The 22,313-nt window shown below is 57.1% G+C and overlaps 1 protein-coding gene across 1 annotated transcript; it reads right to left on the bottom strand.

The window, feature by feature from the left end:
* Positions 1–11,013: 11,013 nt before the first annotated feature.
* On the bottom strand, positions 11,014–20,905 carry FGD2 (FYVE, RhoGEF and PH domain containing 2). The gene is made up of 16 exons (XM_063177785.1): positions 20,735–20,905; positions 18,701–18,923; positions 18,526–18,606; positions 18,070–18,218; positions 17,142–17,298; positions 16,865–17,003; positions 15,703–15,761; positions 15,288–15,434; positions 14,867–14,959; positions 14,491–14,570; positions 14,384–14,414; positions 14,207–14,299; positions 13,958–14,083; positions 13,174–13,320; positions 12,681–12,824; positions 11,014–11,516 (listed from the first exon to the last, which is right to left on the bottom strand). Exons 1-16 carry the CDS (start codon positions 20,797–20,799, stop codon positions 11,298–11,300), a joined length of 1,953 nt encoding a protein of 650 aa, XP_063033855.1. The 5' UTR covers positions 20,800–20,905; the 3' UTR covers positions 11,014–11,297.
* Between the last annotated feature and the right edge of the window lie 1,408 nt (positions 20,906–22,313).

The raw sequence follows: 22,313 nt of genomic DNA, 5'->3' as shown, positions 1-22,313 counted from the left end.
TGCTCCCTGGAGCTGGGGATGTTCCCCTGGATCTGGGGATGTTCCCCTGGATCTGGGGATGCTCCCTGGAGCTGGGGATGCTCCCCTGGATCTGGGGATGCTCCACTGGAACTGGGGATGCTCCACTGGATCTGGGGATGCTCCACTGGAACTGGGGATGCTCCACTGGATCTGGGGATGCTCCCTGGAGCTGGGATGCTCCCTGGATCTGGGGATGCTCCCTGGAGCTGGGGATGCTCCCTGGAGCTGGGGATGCTCCCCTGGATCTGGGGATGCTCCCCTGGATCTGGGGATGCCCCCCTGGATCTGGGGATGCTCTGCTGGATCTGGGGATGCTCCCTGGATCTGGGGATGCTCTGCTGGATCTGGGGATGCTCCCTGGAGCTGGGGATGCTCTGCTGGATCTGGGGATGCTCTGCTGGATCTGGGGATGCTCCCTGGAGCTGAGGATGCTCCCCTGGATCTGGGGATGCTCTGCTGGATCTGGGGATGCTCCCTGGAGCTGGGGATGCTCCCTGGAGCTGGGGATGCTCCCTGGATCTGGGGATGCTCTGCTGGAGCTGGGGATGTTCCCTGGAGCTGGGGATGCTCCACTGGAACTGGGGATGCTCCACTGGATCTGGGGATGCTCCCTGGAGCTGGGGATGCTCTGCTGGATCTGGGGATGCTCCCTGGATCTGGGGATGCTCTGCTGGAGCTGGGGATGTTCCCTGGAGCTGGGGATGCTCTGCTGGAGCTGGGGATGCTCCCTGGATCTGGGGATGCTCCCTGGAGCTGGGGATGCTCCCCTGGATCTGGGGATGCTCCCCTGGATCTGGGGATGCTCCCCTGGATCTGGGGATGCTCCCTGGATCTGGGGATGCTCCCCTGGATCTGGGGATGCTCTGCTGGATCTGGGGATGCTCCCTGGAGCTGGGGATGCTCCCCTGGATCTGGGGATGCTCCCTGGAGCTGGGGATGCTCTGCTGGAGCTGGGGATGCTCCCCTGGATCTGGGGATGTTCCCCTGGATCTGGGGATGCTCCCCTGGATCTGGGGATGCTCCCTGGATCTGGGGATGCTCTGCTGGATCTGGGGATGCTCCCCTGGATCTGGGGATGCTCCCTGGAGCTGGGGATGCTCCTCTGGATCTGGGGATGCTCTGCTGGAGCTGGGGATGCTCCCCTGGATCTGGGGATGCTCTGCTGGAGCTGGGGATGCTCCCTGGATCTGGGGATGCTCCCTGGAGCTGGGGATGCTCCTCTGGATCTGGGGATGCTCTGCTGGAGCTGGGGATGCTCCCCTGGATCTGGGGATGTTCCCTGGATCTGGGGATATTCCCTGGATCTGGGGATGCTCTGCTGGAGCTGGGGATGCTCCCCTGGATCTGGGGATGCTCCCTGGAGCTGGGGATGCTCCCCTGGAGCTGGGGATGCTCCCTGGAGCTGGGGATGCTTCCTGGAGCTGGGGATGCTCCTCTGGATCTGGGGATGCTCTGCTGGATCTGGGGATGCTCCCTGGATCTGGGGATGCTCCCTGGAGCTGGGGATGCTCCCCTGGATCTGGGGATGCTCCCTGGATCTGGGGATGCTCTGCTGGAGCTGGGGATGTTCCCTGGAGCTGGGGATGCTCCCCTGGATCTGGGGATGCTCCCCTGGATCTGGGGATGCTCCCCTGGATCTGGGGATGCTCTGCTGGATCTGGGGATGCTCCCTGGAGCTGGGGATGCTCCCCTGGATCTGGGGATGCTCCCTGGAGCTGGGGATGCTCTGCTGGAGCTGGGGATGCTCCCCTGGATCTGGGGATGTTCCCCTGGATCTGGGGATGCTCCCCTGGATCTGGGGATGCTCCCCGGATCTGGGGATGCTCTGCTGGATCTGGGGATGCTCCCCTGGATCTGGGGATGCTCCCCTGGATCTGGGGATGCTCCCTGGATCTGGGGATGCTCTGCTGGATCTGGGGATGCTCCCCTGGATCTGGGGATGCTCCCTGGAGCTGGGGATGCTCCTCTGGATCTGGGGATGCTCTGCTGGAGCTGGGGATGCTCCCCTGGATCTGGGGATGCTCTGCTGGAGCTGGGGATGCTCCCCTGGATCTGGGGATGCTCTGCTGGAGCTGGGGATGCTCCCTGGATCTGGGGATGCTCCCTGGAGCTGGGGATGCTCCTCTGGATCTGGGGATGCTCTGCTGGAGCTGGGGATGCTCCCCTGGATCTGGGGATGTTCCCTGGATCTGGGGATGTTCCCTGGATCTGGGGATGCTCTGCTGGAGCTGGGGATGCTCCCCTGGATCTGGGGATGCTCCCTGGAGCTGGGGATGCTCCCTGGAGCTGGGGATGCTCCCTGGAGCTGGGGATGCTCCCCTGGATCTGGGGATGCTCCCTGGAGCTGGGGATGCTCCCTGGAGCTGGGGATGCTCCCTGGATCTGGGGATGCTCTGCTGGAGCTGGGGATGCTCCCTGGAGCTGGGGATGCTCCCTGGATCTGGGGATGCTCTGCTGGATCTGGGGATGCTCCCTGGATCTGGGGATGCTCTGCTGGAGCTGGGGATGCTCCCCTGGATCTGGGGATGCTCCCTGGAGCTGGGGATGCTCCCCTGGAGCTGGGGATGCTCCCTGGAGCTGGGGATGCTCCCTGGAGCTGGGGATGCTCCCTGGATCTGGGGATGCTCTGCTGGAGCTGGGGATGCTCCCTGGAGCTGGGGATGCTCTGCTGGATCTGGGGATGCTCTGCTGGATCTGGGGATGCTCTGCTGGAGCTGGGGATGCTCCCTGGAGCTGGGGATGCTCTGCTGGATCTGGGGATGCTCTGCTGGAGCTGGGGATGCTCCTCTGGATCTGGGGATGCTCCCTGGAGCTGGGGATGCTCTGCTGGATCTGGGGATGCTCCCTGGATCTGGGGATGCTCCGCTACCCTCCTGCTCCTCAGGGCCCATCCCACAGGCAGCAGGAGGGTGAGGATGAGGAGGGCTCCTGCCCGGCATCGCCCAGCCCTGGCTGTGCCTCTCTGGGGTGCAGTGAGTGTGTCAGGGCTGCTCTGCCCTGTGACTCAGGGCTGCTTCATCCCTCGCTGCCACCTGAGCCCCGGCCGAGCCTGGCTATTAATTAATATTAATAACAACCCCTTGCAGCTGCTGTTCACTGGCCTCAAAGCACAACCTGAAGTAACCCCCGGTCCCGATGGGGAAATCTCCACTCCGCACCGGATGGGGAAACTGAGGCACGGGAACTGGGGCAGGCACGGTGCCAGAAGCTTTCCCTGCTCACGCATAGAGACAGAGCCTGGAAAATGAGGAAGCAAAAGCCCAGGGACTGCCCCATGGCAATGCAGGGATGGGTGAGCCGGAGTGGGTGGAGAGGGTTTTCCTAGCTGGAGAAAAAAAAAAAAAAAAAAGAAAATAAAAAAAGGGAAAAATATTTTAAAAATACAGAAATAAATAAATACATAAATAAATAAATAAATACATAAATAAATAAGCCCATTGTGCCCCCCATGCCTAGCTCTGTTTTCTGGCTCCCTGGCAAGCGGGATGCCGAGCTCCCCGAGGGGATTTCGCGTGTCCTCGGCCCCCGGCGCGGGCGGGAATGGGAGCTGGGGCTTCTCCCGCTTTTTGGCAGTCTGGTCATGTCCTGGCGGCGGAGCAGCAGCAGGACTGAGTCACGTTCCAGCGGCAGCAGTGACTCACGGCCACCCCAGCCTCCCGGCGAGCAGCCGGCACATTGCAGAGATTCCTGGATGGAGGAAGGAAAATAAAATTAAATAATAACAACTGCCAGCATCATCCCCCCCCCCCCCCCACCACCTCCACCGCCACCTCCGCCCCTTCTTCCTTCCCCCAGCCTCCCACAACACAGGCGCAAACAGCGAATTCCTGCGGCACCGGGAAACACCTCCCGCCTCGCCACACCGGGGATGCACGACCTGTGCTTCCCCAGCGCACGAAATGCCCTTTGCAGCCTCCTGCGGGGGCACCGAGGAGCAGGTGGAACCTTCTCCCTCCTCAGATGCTGCCCCAAGCATGGGGACACCCCCAGAGTGAAAAAATGGGGTGCAGCTGGGTGGATCCTGGGATCCCCCTCTGGGTCTGGGTTGTTCCCTGAGGGATTGGGGGGGTGAAGAACCCCTAAGGTTAGACAATCCTGGCTGTGGAGTTTATTTTTTTTGCGGGGGAGGGGGGTATCATCAATATTTTCCATCATTTAGCATCATCTCCTACCCCCACAGCGAGGTCCTGCCCAGGCGCTGCAAAAATGGGGTGCAGCTGGGTGGATCCTGGGATCCCCCTCTGGGTCTGGGTTGTTCCCTGAGGGATTGGGGGGGGTGAAGAACCCCTAAGGTTACACAATCTTGGCTGTGGGGTTTTATTTTTTTTGGGGGGGGGGGTTATCACCAATATTTCCCATCATTTAGCATCATCTCGCATCCATGCAGGGGGTGCCCCCAGACCCAGGGGACACCCGTGTCCCTCGTGTCCCCGCCGCCCTGGGAGCTCCCCCCGGGGCAGGGCTCTGCTGTGGCCGCCTCTGAACTCCGTTTATTTATTTATTTATTATTTAAAGCGCTTGGCGGGAGCAGCGGAAGCGCCGGTGGGGCTGAGAGGCTGCAGAGGCTGCAGAGGCTGAGCTGCTGCAGCTCCGGCACCGCGGCGCTGCGGAGAGCTGCCCAAAAACCTGCCCAAAAAACGCCTCAGTGAGGGGGGAGTGCCCAAAAACCTGCCCAAAAACACCTCAGTGAGGGGGGAATGCCCAAAAACCTGTCCAAAAAACGCCTCAGTGAGGGGGGAGTGCCCAAAAACACCTCAGTGAGGGGGGAATGCCCAAAAACCTGCCCAAAAACACCTCAGTGAGGGGGGAATGCCCAAAAACCTGTCCAAAAAACGCCTCAGTGAGGGAGGAGTGCCCAAAAACACCTCAGTGAGGGGGGAATGCCCAAAAACCTGCCCAAAAACACCTCAGTGAGGGGGGAATGCCCAAAAACCTGTCCAAAAAACGCCTCAGTGAGGGGGGAGTGCCCAAAAACCTGTCCAAAAAACGCCTCAGTGAGGGGGGAGTGCCCAAAAACACCTCAGCGAGGGGGGAGTGCCCAAAAACCTGCCCAAAAACGCCTCAGTGAGGGGGGAGTGCCCAAAAACACCTCAGTGAGGGGAGAGTGCCCAAAAACCTGCCCAAAAACACCTCAGCCAGGGGAGAGCTGCCCAAAAATGCCTCAGTGAAGGGGGAGCTGCCCAAAAACACCTCAGTGAGGGGAGAGTGCCCAAAAACCTGTCCAAAAAACGCCTCAGTGAGGGGGGAGTGCCCAAAAACCTGCCCAAAAACACCTCAGTGACGGGGGAGTGCCCAAAACCTGCCCAAAAACACCTCAGTGACGGGGGAGTGCCCAAAAACACCTCAGTGAGGGGGGAATGCCCAAAAACCTGTCCAAAAAACGCCTCAGTGAGGGGGGAGTGCCCAAAAACCTGCCCAAAAACACCTCATTGACGGGGGAGTGCCCAAAACCTGCCCAAAAACACCTCAGTGACGGGGGAGTGCCCAGAAACACCTCAGTGAGGGGGGAGTGCCCAAAAACACCTCAGTGAGGGGGGAATGCCCAAAAACCTGCCCAAAAACACCTCAGTGAGGGGGGAATGCCCAAAAACCTGTCCAAAAAACGCCTCAGTGAGGGGGGAGTGCCCAAAAACACCTCAGTGAGGGGGGAGTGCCCAAAAACCTGCCCAAAAACACCTCAGTGAGGGGGGAGTGCCCAAAAACCTGCCCAAAAACACCTCAGTGAGGGGGGAATGCCCAAAAACCTGTCCAAAAAACGCCTCAGTGAGGGGGGAGTGCCCAAAAACCTGCCCAAAAACGCCTCAGTGAGGGGGGAACTGCCCAAAAACACCTCAGCGAGGGGGGAGTGCCCAAAAACCTGCCCAAAAACGCCTCAGTGAGGGGGGAGTGCCCAAAAACACCTCAGTGAGGGGAGAGTGCCCAAAAACCTGCCCAAAAACACCTCAGCCAGGGGAGAGCTGCCCAAAAATGCCTCAGTGAAGGGGGAGCTGCCCAAAAACACCTCAGTGAGGGGAGAGTGCCCAAAAACCTGCCCAAAAACCTGCCCAAAAACGCCTCAGTGAGGGGGGAGTGCCCAAAAACCTGCCCCAAAACGCCTCGGTGAGTGGGGAACTGCCCAAAAACGCCTCAGTGAGGGGGGAGTGTCCCCTGCCCCATAGCGAGGGGTGTGCTGCCCAAAATCTCATAGTGAGGGGTGTGTGACTCAGGATCTCATAGCGAGGGGTGTGTGACCCAAAATTCAGTGAGGGATGTGCTGCCCAAAATCTCACAGTGAGGGGATGTGCTGCCCAAAATCTCACAGTGAGGGGATGTGCTGCCCAAAATCTCAGTGAGGGGTGTGCTGAACTACCCAAAATCTCATAGTGAGGGGTGTGCTATTCAATATCTCTTTATGAGGGGCGTGCTACCCAAAATCTCACAATGAGGGGTGTGCTACCCTAAATCTCACAGTGAGGGGTGTGTGACCCAAAATCTCATGGTGAGGGATGTGCTGCCCGAAGTCTCATAGTGAGGGATATGAGGCCCAAAATCTCATAGCGAGGGATGTGCTGCCCAAAATCTTACAGTGAAAGGTGTGCTACTCAAAATCTCAGTGAGGGGTGTGCTACTCAAAATCTCATAGTGAGGGGTGTGCTGCCCAAAATCCCACAGTGAGGGAAGTGCTACCTTAAATCTCATAGTGAGGGGTGTGCTGCCCCAAGAGCCCCATGGCAAGGGTTGTCCTGTCCCACAGTGAGGGATGTGCTGTCCTCAAGCAGGGTCACAGCCCCTATGGAACTCAATACCTACAAGCACTCAGTGTGGGGCTGGCCCCTATGGAGCCCAGCACCCTTACAACCAAATCCCAGGGGTTACAGAGCAGAATCTGCTGTCCCAGCAGAGCAGACACCCAAAGAACAGCCCCTAGAGAGCACAAAACCCCTTCCCATGTAGTGCAGAGGGACCTGCAGTCAGTGAGTGAGGAACATGCCCAGTGGAACAGTCCCCAAAGAGGGGGACAGCCAAGCATGCAGGGAACCCCTTACAGAGCCTGTCCCGATGGATGAAGAGCCCAGAGCCCCCCGAGCAGCCCCCAGAGCAGCCCTGCAGGCTGGGCCCGTGGGGTCCTGCTGCCCCACATGGTTCCCATCCCACCCCACACCTGGAGGGCACCAGCCCAGGCCCTGCTGAGCCCCTTCTTGGGGATCAGGGGGGGATTGCACCCACAGAGCCCTGCAAGGGGGGACCACAGCTGTGCCCCTGCCACCTCCCCTGCTCCCTCAAACCTCTCCATGTGCCCCAGAGGTGGGGGCCACATGGAATGCATGACATTCATGGGCTGTGTTAATCCACTTCCAGTGATTGCACTGGTAAATCTGAAGGGTTAATGGCATGCAATTAATAGCAGCGTGCTTATTTTGCTGTTTAACATGTTGTTCATCTGCCTTTATGGTACAGAGGCATACGAACAACGCCAGTGGCAGCTCATACTGTCCCTGAATTTAAGAGATTCTCTGGAATCTCTTAGAGTTTGGAGAATCTCCTTAGAATTTAAGAGATCCTCTGGAATCTCTTAGAGTTTAGAGAATCTCCTCAGAATTTAAGAGATCCTCTGGAATTAGAGTCTCTGCAGCAGATAACAAACAGTACCATTTGTGCGTGTGGCTCTGAATTCAGCAGAGCAATATCCCCAGCTGGATTTGGGATGGACAGTGGAGGCTCTGCAGGGCAGCAGCTCAGGGACACAGGTTCCCCTGGGTGTCTCTGATGCTGTCCCAGCCCAGCACAGCCCCTGTGGCTTTCACAGGGTATTTTGGTCAGTGCTTACGGGAAGAGGCGTGGGGGGGCCCGCGGGGGGATGCCAGTAAATGGCCTCTGAGCCTTCCCCATTCTCGAGAATAGGAAACTGTGGCTTCTGCACCGGGGTTTCACTTTCTGTTCTGGAGGCGGGAGGGCCAAACTGCTCTGCTTGACCACTACTGTGGTGCTGCCTGGGGACTGAAAAATCCATCACTCTATTTATTCTCTGCACGTGTAAAAAATCCTTTTATTTGTGGAATCAAAACAAAGTCTGATCTCTGAAAGTTTGGTCTCCCACCCTCCTGTTTGGGGATGCTCAGGGCAGTGATGCTGTCGCCCTGTCCTTGAGGGTGGCACAGTGCAGGCCCAGCCTGCAGGGCTGCTCTGGGGGCTGCTCGGGGGGCTCTGGGCTCTTCATCCATCGGGACAGGCTCTGTAAGGGGTTCCCTGCATGCTTGGCTGTTCCCCTCTTTGGGGCCTGTTCCACTGGGCATGTTCCTCACTCACTGACTGCAGGTCCCTCTGCACTACATGGGAAGGGGTTTTGTGCTCTCTAGGGGCTGTTCTTTGGGTGCCTGCTCTGCTGGGACAGCAGATTCTGCTCTGTAACCCCTGGCACTTGGTTGTAAGGGTGCTGGGCTCCATAGGGGCCAGCCCCACAGAGGGCCTGCCCTGCTGCCCTGTGCCACCTCTCCTCTGTGGCAGCTCCTTTCCAAGGCACCCATGGGTGCTGCAGTGGTCCCAAGGGTGCTGAGGATCAGGAGGGAGGAGAGCAGGAGCTCTAAAAATACCCCCAGGTGCCCTCTGCCCCGGGAGCGATTCCTCACTGGGTAAACAGGAAATTTATTCTGAGGCCATTCACGAGCTGAGCTGAGGGCAGCTCCCTGCCCGGGGCTTGTTTTGTTCCTCTGCTCCTCGCTGACACAGCGGTGACACAGCCGAGGTGGAAGGGCCGCCAGGCAGAACCTTCCAGCCCCGAGGGTTTCCCCTTTGCTCACTCTTTCCTCCCCTCGCTCACCCTGCAAGGGCTGATGAGAGGGGATTCCCCTTCCCACGGGGTGACTCTGGGAGCTGGGGCTGCTTTGGGGTGTCTCTGCAAAGCCCGGCTTGTGCTGTGTGCACCCTGAGATCCAGCTCCTCCTCTCCTTGACAGCATCTCTGCAGCTGGAGGAGGTAAAGCCACCGCAGTTTGCTCTTTCCCAGGATGAGCTAGGTAGAGAAGACTGAGGAAGGACATTGCTCACAGCTTTTTCCTGTCTCCCCAAAGCCCCCCAGGGTGGTGACAGCTGTGATTCATCTTTACCCCCCCCCCTCATCCTTTCCCCAGGTGTTGTTCCCATTTGCAGGATCCTGCTCCACCTCCCTTCCCAGTTTGCAGGGCTCTGTTCAGCCTGAGACACCCCTGGGCTCTGCCCAAGGCTGCAGTCCCTGCCTGCCAGGGATCATGAGCTCCTCCAGCTCTGGGCATGAGGCCCCTGGCAGGCTCAGAAGTGGCAGCTTCTGCCTGGGCAACGTTTTTGGGGAGCTAAAGAGGACACAGAGAGAAAAATGTGGGGCTGCAGCCTAAAGCACTGACTGAAATGAACAGGGGTGCTCGTTATGCTGATGATAGAGAGGGGATCCCTGTGTTTCCCCAGCATCACCTGTGTGGATGTGACCTTGTCCCAAAGTGTTTTCCTATGGAAATGTAACTGAGGGAGGTACAAGGGTGGAAGGTGCTTGTGGGCAGGAGGGTGCAGGGAAAGCCTGGGATGGGCAGGAGTGAGGGCTGTCTGGGGTTAAGGGGTACCCCCACACCACGGGACTGCAGTGTGAGGCCAGGAGTGGTGACAAACTGGAAAAGGGACATCCTGAATCCAGCACAGGTGTCCCTGAGCTGTGAGGCTGAGCTACAAGCTGGATCCCTGATATATTTGTGACACAAACGTGGAGCCACGGGGACAATCCCACGGGGGTCTCTGTGAAACAGACGCCCAAAGAAGGCTGCACGGAGCGCAGGGAGGGTGCCGGGAGGGTTTATCCGAGCAGCCCCAGCGCCGCGGGCTCTCCCGGCTCGGGCACCCCCGCCCGGCTGCGGAACCGCGGAGCGGTGCTGCCCTCGCGTGGCCACGGGCGGCACCGCATCGCGCCCGGGCCGGGGACTCCCCCAAATCCCCAAAATCCCCCCTCCCCAAATCCCCGCTCCCCCAAATCCCCCGCTCCCCCAAATCCCCAAAATCCCCCCTCCCCAAATCCCTGCTCCCCCAAATCCCGGGCTCCTCCAAATCCCCCGCTCCCCCAAATCCCCAAAATCCCCCCTTCCCAAATCCCCGCTCCCCCAAATCCCCAAAATCCTCCCTCCCCAAATCCCTGCTCCCCCAAATCCCGGACTCCTCCAAATCCCCGACTCTCCCAAATCCCTGCTCCCCAAATCGCCGCTCCCCTAAATCCCCCAAATCCCCTGCTCCCCAAATCCCTGCCCCCCCAAATCCCGGGCTCCCCCAAATCCCCCGCTCCCCCAAATCCCCAAAATCCCCCCTCCCCAAATCCCTGCTCCCCCAAATCCCGGACTCCTCCAAATCCCCGGCTCTCCCACATCCCTGCTCCCCAAATCGCCGCTCCCCTAAATCCCCCAAATCCCCTGCTCCCCAAATCCCTGCCCCCCCAAATCCTCTGCTCCCCCAAATCCCCCCCTCCCCTAAATCCCCGCTCCCCAAATCCCCATCTCCCCCAAATCCCTGCTCCCCAAATTCCCCTGCTCCCCAAATACTGGGCTCCCCCAAAGCCCCACTCCCCAAATCTCCCACTCCCCAAAATCCTTGCTCCCCAAATCCCCGCTCTCCAAAATCCCTCGCTCCCCAAAATTCCCGCTCCCCCAAATCCACTGCTCCCCTAAATCCCCCACTCTCTCAATTCTCTGCTCCTCCAATCCCCCAAATCCCCCGCTCCCCCAAATCCCCTCCTCCCCAAATCCCCGTTCCCCAAATCCCCGCTCCCCTAAATCCCCCACTCCCGAAATCCCCCAAATCTCCCACTCCCCAAATCCCCTCTCCCCCAAATCCCTCACTCTCCAGTTCCCCATGTCCCCCAAATCCCGGGCTCCTCTAAATCCCCTCTCCCCCAAATACCCCAAATCCCCGCTCCCTCACATCCCCGCTTCCCCAAATTCCCCGCGTCCCCAAATCCCCACTCCTCAAAATCCTGAGCTCCCCCAAATACCCCAAATCTCCCGCTCCTCAAAATTCCCGCTCCACCAAATCTCCATTTCCCAATCCTCCGCTCCCCAGATCCCAGGCTCCCCAAAATCCTGCTGCTCCTAGGGGCTCTGTCCAGCACGGAGAGTGAGCAGGGAGCAAAAGGGGATCCCAGCTTTGTCCGTGTGCTGGCAAACGCGTCCCCATCCTGCCCCATGGCGATGGAAATCCAGAACGCAGCGATGTCGGGGGTGCCCAAAGGCAGCAGTAAGAGCAGGCAGGGGGAGTGTGACCCCCCAAGGCAGCACAGGGCTGGGAATGGCCTCATTCTGCTTCATCTTCATCCTCCTCCTCCTCCTCGGTGATCCCCGCAGCAGAGCGCGCCATGGCCTTCATCCAGCGCCGTTTGAGCTCCTCGGTGTCGGCCACGAAGGTGAACACCTGCCGGGACTGCGCCAGCTGGAACAGGTGCCGGGACTCGCTCTGGGGCAGGTCCCGCACCTGGTAGCCCAGCAGGGGGATGGAGGTGTGGGCTCGGACGTCCTGCCAAGGAGAGAGACAGGGGTGGGAGGCAGGGCATGGGCACAGCGGGATGGGATGTCCCTTGGGCACATCGGGATGTCCTTTGGACACATTGGGATGGGATGTCCCTTGGGCACATTGGGATGGGATGTCCTTTGGGCACATTGGGATGTCACTTGGGCACAGCGGGATGTCCTTTGGGCACATTGGGATGTCCTTTGGGCACATCGGGATGAGATGTCCCTTGGGCACAGTGGGATGTCCTTTGGGCACATTGGGATGTCACTTGGGCACATTGGGATGTCACTTGGGCACATTGGGATGGGATGTCCTTTGGGCACATTGGGATGTCCCTTGGGCACAGTGGGATGTCCTTTGGGCACATTGGGATGTCACTTGGGCACAGCAGGATGAGATGTCCCTTGGGCACAGTGGGATGTCACTTGGGCACATTGGGATGTCACTTGGGCATAGTGGGATGGGATGTCCTTTGGGCACAGTAGGATGTCCTTTAGGCACAGTGGGATGTCCCTTGGGCACAGTAGGATGTCCTTTGGGCACAGTAGGATGTCTCTTGGGCACATCAGAATGGGTTGTCCTTTGGGCACAGTGGCATGTCCCTTGGCACAGCGGGATGGGATGTCCCTTGGGCACAGTAGGATGTCCCTTGGGCACAGTGGCATGTCCTTTGGGCACAGTGGGATGTCCCTTGGGCACAGTGGGATGTCCTTTGGGCACATCAGAATGGGTTGTCCTTTGGGCACAGTGGCATGTCCCTTGGCACAGCGGGATGGGATGTCCCTTGGGCACAGTAGGATGTCCCTTGGGCACAGTGGGATGCCCCAGGATGTCCCTTGGGCACAGGAGGATGTCCCTTGGGCACAGTGAGATGTCCCTTGGACACATTGGGATGGGATGTCCCTTGGGCACAGCGGGATGGGATGTCCCTTGGACAAAGCAGGATGTCCCTTGGGCACAGTAGGATATCCTTTGGGCACAGCAGGATGTCCCAGGATGTCCCTTGGGCACAGGAGGATGTCCCTTGGGCACAGCGGGATTTCCCTTGGACAAAGCAGGATGTCCCTTGGGCACAGTGGGACGTCCTTTGGGCACATCAGGATGTCCTGGGGTGTCCCTTGGGCACAGTGGGATGTCCCCTGGGGGTGCATTCCAGCCAGGCCTCACCTGGGGGGCTGCATAGATGTAGAGCACGAGGGGATCGTCCTGTGGGATCACGAACCAGCCCCGCGTGCCCCCCTTGCCGTTCTTGTCCAGCAGCTGCAGGGAACTGCAGAGCAAACTCCTGCTTGATACCTCTGCAGCTCCTTTCTGCCAAAACAACCAACAAATCCCTCAGCCAACAAATCCCTCAATATCCAGTGCAGATGGTAGAAAGGGCACTGAGCTGAGAGAATTTCCTGGGGAATTCCCTGCCCACTCCAGGGAAGGCAGGGGCAGGTGAGGGGCTGTCCTAGATGTGACAGTGCTTCATCCTGTGGTGAAGGGAGTTGCTTGGTCCCAAAGCTTGGAGCACGAGGGAGGGAAAGAGATCAACACATCCACCTTCTGAGTGCCCTGGGAGTGACTCCCACCCCTCCTGGGACAGCGAGGCTGGGACAGAGAGGCTGGAGCCGGGGTGGGTGGCAGTGCTCAGGGGGCAGACGGGGGTGGAGCTCACCTCCAGGATGCCTTTGTGCTTCCCCTCGCGGTCCTCCAGCACCGTGTGGCCGGTGAGGAAGACGAAACACTCCTGGCAGACCCGGTTGGGGCGGTTCCCATCGTACTGCAGCTCAGCCTTGTAGTCAGAGCAGCGAGCACACACCACCTGCAGCCACCAACGGGGACACTGGTGACACTGGGGCAGGGCCAGGGGACCCAGCCACAGCTCCACGAGGAGCTGAGGGGTAGGAGCAGCCCCTGTCACAGACATCTTTTATGGAAAATCCTTTCCTTAGGATTTTTCCTCCTGAGAAGCTGGGAGGCCTCAGGGACAAAATGTAAGCAATGATTATCTGCTGCTGTGGGATGCAACAGGTGCATCTGGGATTGGTCTCATGGGGTTGTTCCTAATTAATGGCCAATCACAGCTGGCTTGGACAGAGAGCCGAGCCACAAACCTTTGTTATCATTCTTCTTTGCTATTCTATTCTTAGCTAGCCTTCTGATGAAATCCTTTCTTCTATTCTTTTAGTATAGTTCTAATATAATATATATCATAAAATAATAAATCAAGCCTTCTAAAACATGGAGCCAGATCCTCATCTCTTCCCTCATCCTTGGAACCCCTGTGAACACGGTCACACAGCCCCAAGCCTAGGAAAGGGGTACAAGGTGTAGGAGAGGTGCAGCAGCCACCTGAGCAGGCCAGGAGGGAGGGAAGGAGGGAGGGGACCCTCCCAGGCCAGCAGGAGGGAGGGAGGGGACACTCCCAGGCCAGCAGGAGGGAGGGAGGGGACACTCACATAGCCACAGGCCCGGCAGTGGTGCCTGCGGCGGGTGATGGCGTTGAAGGGCTCCCTGCAGCGCATGCACATGGTCACCAGGTTGTCCCTCACCCACTGAGGGGCTCGGCGGCCCAGCTCCTCTGCCTGGGGGTGGGACAGCACAGGCTGGGTGTCCTCAGCCTCCCCACAGGCTGGTTTAGCTAGGGAAACTGAGGCACAGCACAGTGTGTTCTCCCAGGTGGGGCACAGGGAGAGCAGGGGCGTTACCTTCAGTGCAGGGGTGTCTGTCTCCAGTCCATGGACTGCTGTCTTAAAGGTCTCACTCCTCTTCTCCTTCCTGTCAATGGCATCTTGGAAGGCCTGGAGGGGAAGGCAGGGCTGGAGGGGCACTGGGGGTGCCCTCACCCAGGGGGCTGTGCCCCCTCTCCCAGCACTCCGTGGTACCTGGATCCAGTCGTTCATCTCCTCCTCAGACCTGGGTACAAAAAGGACCTGGATGAGCTGTTGTCCCTCCTCCCTGAGGATCTGCATGATGCCACCCTTCCCCTCACCTGGCTTGGAGCTCCAGTGTCCGCTGCTTTCCTGAAACCAGAAAGGTGTGAGGGAACTCAGTGTCCTTCAGCTCCCGCACCTGTGGGAGACAGAGGAAGGATGTGGAGCTGAACCCACTTCCAGCACACTTGGATTTTCTCCATGATGTGGGGCACGGGGATGTCCCTCTGGCACGAGCCCTTCAGCCCCTCAGATCCCACAGGCACGAGATTCCACCAGCATTTCCCAGGATCAGAGCATCAACCCCATTCACAAAGCCACCCCTGGCTCCAGCTCCTCCCTCCCTCCTGAGGAAATTCAGGCAGCAGCCACAGCCCAGAGCAGAGGCTTTAGGAGCAGGCAGGAGCTGGGGGAAGCACAAGAGGTGTGTCTGACCTTCATGCCCCCCACATCCATGCGGAGGTGGACCTGGAACTCGGCGCCCACCTGGATGACCTTGGGCACGCAGTAGAGCAGCATGTTGTTGAACTGGGAGGGGAGAAGAGGGTGGGTTGGAGCCCAGCACTGCCTGCTCTGAGCTGTGGGCTTGTCTGGGGTCTGGGGTCCTTCACTGCCACCTAAAACTTGTCTGTTTCTGCCTCAGCCCCCCCTCCCACCCTGCAAAGGTGAAGCATCTCCTGGGGATCAGCAGATTCCCAACTGCGCCCTGCACTGAGCGGGGTCAAACCCTCCCTCCCCAGCTCTGAATTCATCCTCTCTGTTTCAAGGTGACCCAGCAACACCCTGGCCAGGCTGTACCACCCCTCTCCCCACTCCCATCTCATGTTCTCCCTGCCCCAGGCACCCCAGCTCCCACCAGGAACAGGTATTTCTCCGACGTGCTGTTGTTGCGGGTGGAGATTTTTTGGATTGGCCCCTCCTTGATCAGCTCATTGGAGGGATCCACGATGTCATCCTCGAGGCCCAGCCTCTGATAGACCACCCAGAGGTTCTGCAGCCGTTCCTGGGGGGGTCACAGGATCTGTTCTTGTGGGGTGCTGAGTACTGGGAGAGGTGGCACAGCTCTCCCAGCCCAGACTGATCTTTGGGAGCAGCTCCCAGCCTTGACCAGCTGGTCACACCCCAGCTGATGCTACAGATGTGACTTGGTGGTGAGGTTGGGCATTAAGAGCAGGGTCTAAGCTCCACAGCTGAACCCACAGGGCTCTTGGCCCCTTCAGGGGGACTGTGCAGTGAGCTGCAAAGCATTTCCAGCTGGGACAGGGCCTCACCATCTCAGCAATGGCTGCATTGGAGTGCTTGGCCACCATAAAAATCATCTCCAGGGCCTCTGCAATGAGAACAGACAGGAGGTGAAACACCTGCTCTGGAGCTGTGGGAGAAAGATTCTGGCTCTGTCCCTTATGGATGCACATGAGTAGCAGCTGCTGCCCTTCCATGAACACAAGCAAAGTGGCCCTGAAATGCTGTGCAGGAGTCTGGGTACAGCTGGACTGCACATGGAGGGACAGACAGCCCACTCCTGTACCCCTCCATCCCAGCAGGACTGGGAGCTGTGCTATCTGCAGGGGTCTGAAAGCTCCCCCAGCTGCTGCAGGGGATACTGTGGACACCTGGCACACCACCCTTACCCTCCCCAGCCCATGAAAAAGAAGATTAATCCCTCTCCCTGCTAGAAAAGGATCAGACTGAGAGGTTTATCCAAAGGCACAGGGCAGCTGATGAGTGAATCCAGGTTTTCTGGAGCCCATGTACAACACCAGGTGTAGGAGCACCGGGAGTAGGACGGTGGGGACGGATGGACAGACAGACATGAGAGATCTCTGCAGCCAGGGCTGGAACTTGGGGTTTGTTGCAAAGGGCCTGGGTGCAGGGCCCTGCTGGGAGCTGCCAGCCACAGCTGGAGCAGGGCTGAGAGAAGAGAGGGGCAGAGAGGATGAGAGGGTGAGAGAGTAAAAAAGGTAAGAGAGTGAGGTTCCTATTCCAATACAATAAATCTTCTTCTCTGTTGAATGTTCTCATTCTCACTAACCAATCTAGTACAAGATACAAATCCTATAGCATTTCCATACAGCCTATAAGAATCATTACATTACCACTGTGTTACATTTTAAACCCTAAAAACTCCTCTTTGGATCCCTTCTGCCAAGCTGTAGGGTCTGCTCTGACCCTTGGGCCTGTCTGCAAGCAGAGGGTGTTGTTCCATCAAAAGGGGATCACCTTCAGCTGGCCACACCATTGTTTTCCAGTTGTTCAGTAACTGAGGGATCTCAAAGCTTGCTTTCATTTCAATCTCACTTGTAGTTTCCATATTCTCAAAATCTTTTGCCAGGCAATCATATTTATAAGGCTTTCCTGTTTCATCTTCCCCGACAACCAGGGGTTGTTATTTCCCCACAAACCCACCCTGCCCTCCCCTCCGTGAGCCCTTACTCTCAGCATCGCCCCTGTCGGGGGACTGGGGCGGGAGTTTCCGCACGTAATCCTTGAGGAGGAGCTCGTAGCGCGGGATCCTCTGCACAGGCTCCAGCATGTGGTGCTGCAGCGTCAGGTTAGCACAGACCTTCCTCTTCTGGCCAGGGACAGCAGGCACGGACAGAGGAACAGTGACCAAGGCAGCTCCCAGCCTCTGTTGTTTCCCCATTCCATGGAGATTTTGGGAGCTGTGCTGCCAAAACCTCCGTTCCCCACTCCCCTGCCCTGTCCTTACCTGGATGTCAGCAATGAGCTCCTGGAAGGGCGGTGATTTCTCTGACCAGGCAGTGATGAGCTCCACGGCCTTGTCGAAGTTCTTGACGTACTCCCCGTACATCTTGAGGAAGGGTGCCAGCTTCTGGATGACATCTCCGATGCGGGGGTTGCGGTGCCTGCAGGAGGGAAGCACAGACCAGCAGCTTCCTCAGGACAGACGGACAGACAGACGGCGAGGGATGAACTGAAGGAGCACAGTGGAGGACTGTGGTTTGCTCTGCTGCAGGCTGCTACAGCCCCACAGTGTTTCCTGCTCTCCAGAACAGAAATGTCCCCACCTTGCAGCCAACCTTGCACCCTGGCACACCCTCAAGCCACCTGAGATGTCACCCAGCTTTCCATACTCTGATCTGAGCATTTTAAGGAAGTGTTTTCCAGCAAAAGACACTTGGAGCAAAACAGGTTGTGTGAGCATATTCACAGGGATCTTATGATGAGTGAAGAGATGAGGATCTGACTCCATGTTTCAGAAGGCTTGATTTATTATTTTATGATATATATTATATTAAAACTATACTAAAAGAATAGAAGAAAGGATTTCATCAGAAGGCTAGCTAAGAATAGAAAAAGAAGGTATTATAAAGTTTGTGGCTTGGACTCTGTCTGAGCCAGCTGACTGTGATTGGCCATTAATTACAAACAACCACGTGAGACCAATCATAGATGCACCTGTTGCATTCCACAGCAGCAGATAACCATTGTTTACATTTTGTTCCTGAGGCCTCCCAGCTTCTCAGGAGGAAAAATCCTAAGGAAAGGATTTTTTCTAAAAGATGTCTGTGACAGGCTGAGCTCTGGTCCTGATGGGAGCCTGAACTCAGTGCTGCTCCCCCATTCTGGCCAAACCACCCAGGTGTGCTGCCCTCCCATCCCTTCCTGAGGCTCACCAATCCTCCATGCGCTTCTGCAGCTCTGGCAGGAAGAACTCAGCATGGAACTGGTAGATGGAGGAGATGTTGGAAAAGATCATCTTCACCACCTCCTCTGGGACCGTCTTCCCAGTTTTGGCTTCTTTCATCAGCTCTGTATAGAATACCTGGAAGGAAGGAAGGAGGGTGAACAAAAAGGGCCAGGGAGATGCTTGAGGATCCCATTCCCGCTCTAGGACCGGCACATCACCCAGTGAAAGGTCTGTGCAGGAGGAAAATCCCAAACTCCAAGAGGAGAGGGGGATGGAAGGCTTTGCTGGGACAAAGGTGCTTCCCACAGGTGTGTGGTGTAGAAAAGACAAATGCCAGACCCAATCTCTGGCTGTAAAGACCAGCAGCCCACATGTTGCTCATTTTTACAGCTTCAATCCCTCCAAAATCCCCTTGCACTGGTCCCTCCACTCCCCAGTTCACCTGGTCAAGGAGGTGCAGGCGGTTGACATAAGCCTGCTCTGTCTCCAGCAGCTCCAGGGCAATTTTCTTCTCCTCTGGTTCCTGCATGGGGAGCAAGGCTCAGCCTCATGGGCAGAGATGAGACCCTGAGCCAGCCCTGAGTGTGGGCACCCACCCCAGCAGCTCTGGAGCTCACCTGGCTGCCAGGCTCCAGGCCTGGGCCCTGTGGCCTCCTCCAGTCGTCCTCACGGATTTTGGAGCGCAGAGAACGGAGGCATTTGAAGCTGAGTCCACGCTGGCCTTGCTGACCCTTCTCCTCCTCATCCTCTTTTCTGCTCAGAGAGTGGCTCTGGTTGGCAGGGGATGCTGGAAGCTGCCTGCCTGCCTGCTTGTCCCTCTGGGCAGGTGTGCTGTCCCTGCTACAAAGGAATGGGATCAGCTCAGCCATTCCCCCAGCACAGCCCAGCTCAAAGCCACCAAAAGGGACAAGAGCAGCAGCTGCTCAGCACTGTCACTGCCCTGCAGTGCAAACATCCTCAGCATCCTCCATGGTCAGGATCCAGCTTCTCTTCTCCCAGAGCCCCCTGTTGCTGTTCCCAGTCCCTCTCCTCCTCTAGAAAAGCAGGATGCTGCTGTTTATCCCACCCACAGCTCTGGATTTCTGCCTGCTGCCACCATGGAGGAAAGCAGGGAGCAGCCCAATAGCCAAGAGTTTTGAGCCATGTGTGGGAGGTTTTGCAGACAGGTTGTTTTTGGTGGTGTTCTCTCTTCCCTTTTCTGGCAAAGATAAAAAAAGCAGGTCCAGAGAGGGCATGAGGGAGAAGCCAGGCTGTGAATGTGACAGCAGGTGACTTGTCTGTCATCCAAGAGCTGGTCACTGCAGGAAACTGCTCTGGGCAGAACTGGAAAGACATCCACTGCTGGCCTGCAGGCAGGAGTGGGATGGATGGGATGGGAAAGACATGAAGAATTTGGACATCAAACTGCAAAGCTGAGGATGGGAAGTGGCTTGAGGGGCAGAGACTCATCTGAAGAGGATGCCAGCTCCATCCCATGCTCAGGATGTCTGTGAGCTCAGGAGTGCATCCACAGCCATGCACAAATCCCCTCCTGTCCAGGGGGGTTGGCAGAACCCTTCAGAAGCTTTTTCCATCTCTCCTGGTGCCTCCCAAACCTGTGTCAGCCTGAAGCCACAGCTGAGTCCCAACAGGGAACTTCTCTCTTTCTATTTATGCTGACTTAGGCCAAACCATTGTCTGCTCATTCCCAGGTTCCCCAGCTTCCTCTGAAAGTATTGAGTTACTTTTATTTCCTCTAAATCAAAGGCAAACAACAAACACACTGCAGCAGGGACATGGGGGCAGATCAAACACTGCAGTGGCTCCAACACAACATCACTGGGGGATGATGGGGACAACCACAAAGCCTGGGGACAGCACACAGCAGAGATGCAGGAGTTCCTGGAATGAAAGGAAATCTTGTGCCTGAGCATCTTCAGGAATTGCTGCAAAACTCACCTGCTCAACCACCCAGCCCCTCCAAGGCTCACTGAGAGCATCTCATGGGTACAAGGAATGGCAGGATTCCATATCTTGATCCATCAGATGGAGAAAGTGAGAATAACTCACTTGAAATCTCAGAATGAGTTTTACACCAGGGCCAGGGCAGATGCCCTCGCACACGCTGTCTGAGGGTCCCAGCTCACTCTCCAAAGGAAGGAGCTTCTTTATGAAAGGAATTCTCTCTCTCCCTTACCATATTGCTTTCTGTTTCCTTTCCTAGGAGCCACATCTCTGCAACCAGCTGGACAGTCTGAGGCTGGGACCCTCCCAGACACCCAGGCAGTCAATTCCCAGTGACAACCCCTGCCCAGAGAGACAATTTCCAAACCATGATTCCTTTCCCCAGCAGGAAGATGCACCAGCCAGGCTGAGTGTGAAGATGCTGGCTGTGGGGAAATGGGCTGCCACAGCCTAACCCTGAGCCAGGCACAGCCACTCACACCCCACTGAGGTTTTCAGATTCTGCTCATGACCCTCAGCAGGAGGAAGACACTGAGGCTGACCTGAGTTGTGAAGGATTGTAAATCACCTTGTCAGCTTCTCCAAAATCACCTTGTCAGCTTCTCCACAGGCTCCAAAACCACCTCCACAGCGGGTTTCTTCCTTTCCAAACCCACTCCACGTGGAGCCCTAACACACCCTGAGCACCCAGAGCCCTCCTGCCTTACCAGTGCTCTTCAAATGCCGCCACCAGCTTCACCACACTCTGCTGACAATCTGCTTTTCCATCCATGGCACAGGCTGGGAGCAGCTCCAGGGTGTCCAGGAGCTGCAGCTCCTTCCTGTGTCCCCTTCTCTGCTCTGAAGTGCTTCTGGCTGCAGTTTGGGGGTGAGGATTTGCACGAGGCAAAGCCCAACCGCTGCCCTCTCTGTGGCAGCAGAGCTTGTCACTGGGCTGGCCTCAAAAGGGAAGGGAAAGAGGAACCAGAGCACTTTGTGGGTAGGAGAAATGCTGAGAAAACACTGGGAATGGCTTCAGTTTGGGAGGGACCCAAGTGTGGCACAGCCAAGGGCAGAGCAGCAGCAGGGATGGCGCAGGGCAGGTGTGACCTGGGACACCTCAGGTGGAGTGGGCTGTGTCCTCTCGGGGTCTCTTGCTGCTCACAGTGACCCCCAGATACATTAGAAAATCTCTTTTCCCAGCCAGGCAATCAAAGGAGGAGTCAGAGCTCTTAATTTCTCAGTCTCAAGGTTGTTTATTGCTCCTTATCTATAGAATTCCTTCTCCTGTCCAGCCGAGGTCCGCTCAGCAAGACAGTCCCAGGCACTCTGTCTGCCCCCAGGGTGGTGTTATCTTTTTATACAAAACACATGTACAATATTTACAATTGCTTCCCAATACCCATCACCTGTGTTAGACAGTGAGCTTCTACTCTAAACCAATCCAAAAGTGCCACCATCACAGCAGAAGATGGAGGCCAAGAAGAAGCAGAAAGGCTGGACAACACACCTAGATCCCTCCATCTTGCCCCCTGAACCCCCATTCTAAAAACCCCAAAAATCTATTTTTCACCCTGTGATAAATTCAATATCATTCTACTTAAACTTTCATCACTTGTAAATAAGGTTGATAATTGTTTTCTAAATCAAAGGCACGGGGGTCTCGGGCTCTGTGCCAAGCTCTCTGAGCCCCCTGGGCAGGGGCTGGAGCCCTCCAGGGCAGCCAGAGGGATTTCCTGGGTTCTGAGTGTCCCACCAGGGTGGGAGTCTGGACAGTCTGGATGGCTGGAGTGGGCTGGCAGGACCCTGGTGCCCAGCCAGGGCTGGTGTGTCTGCCCCAAACACCCAGAGCTGCATGGCTGTGGGGCCAGCCAAGGACTGCTGGTAACAACAGACGAGGATTGTCGGTGATAACCGCGAGACAGAACAAGATGTGGCTGGAGAAGGGACCATGTGGACATAGGGCAATATTTTTCCAGAAAGGTCTAAGACAGTGCACTGTGTATGAGATCCAATGTGCACGGCAAGTGAGAAACCCATCCCAGAACTTGTGCCCCAGGAGGGTCAGGCAGACCAGTGACGGAACCAGCACTGGAGATCTGCTTTCCTTTATTTCTCTTTTCCTTTCCTGGTATTTTTTTGGGTCTTTTAAAATTATCCTTCTCTTCTCTCTTCTCTTCTCTTCTCTTCTCTTCTCTTCTCTTCTCTTCTCTTCTCTTCTCTTCTCTTCTCTTCTCTTCTCTTCTCTTCTCTTTTCTCTTCTCTTCTCCCCTCCCCCTTTTTTCCCTTCCCTTCCCTTCCCTTCCC

The sequence above is a fragment of the Melospiza melodia genome, chromosome 28, assembly GCF_035770615.1.
Source record: "Melospiza melodia melodia isolate bMelMel2 chromosome 28, bMelMel2.pri, whole genome shotgun sequence".
Taxonomy (NCBI): Eukaryota; Metazoa; Chordata; class Aves; order Passeriformes; family Passerellidae; genus Melospiza; species Melospiza melodia.
This window is presented reverse-complemented; position numbering and strand designations above follow the sequence as displayed.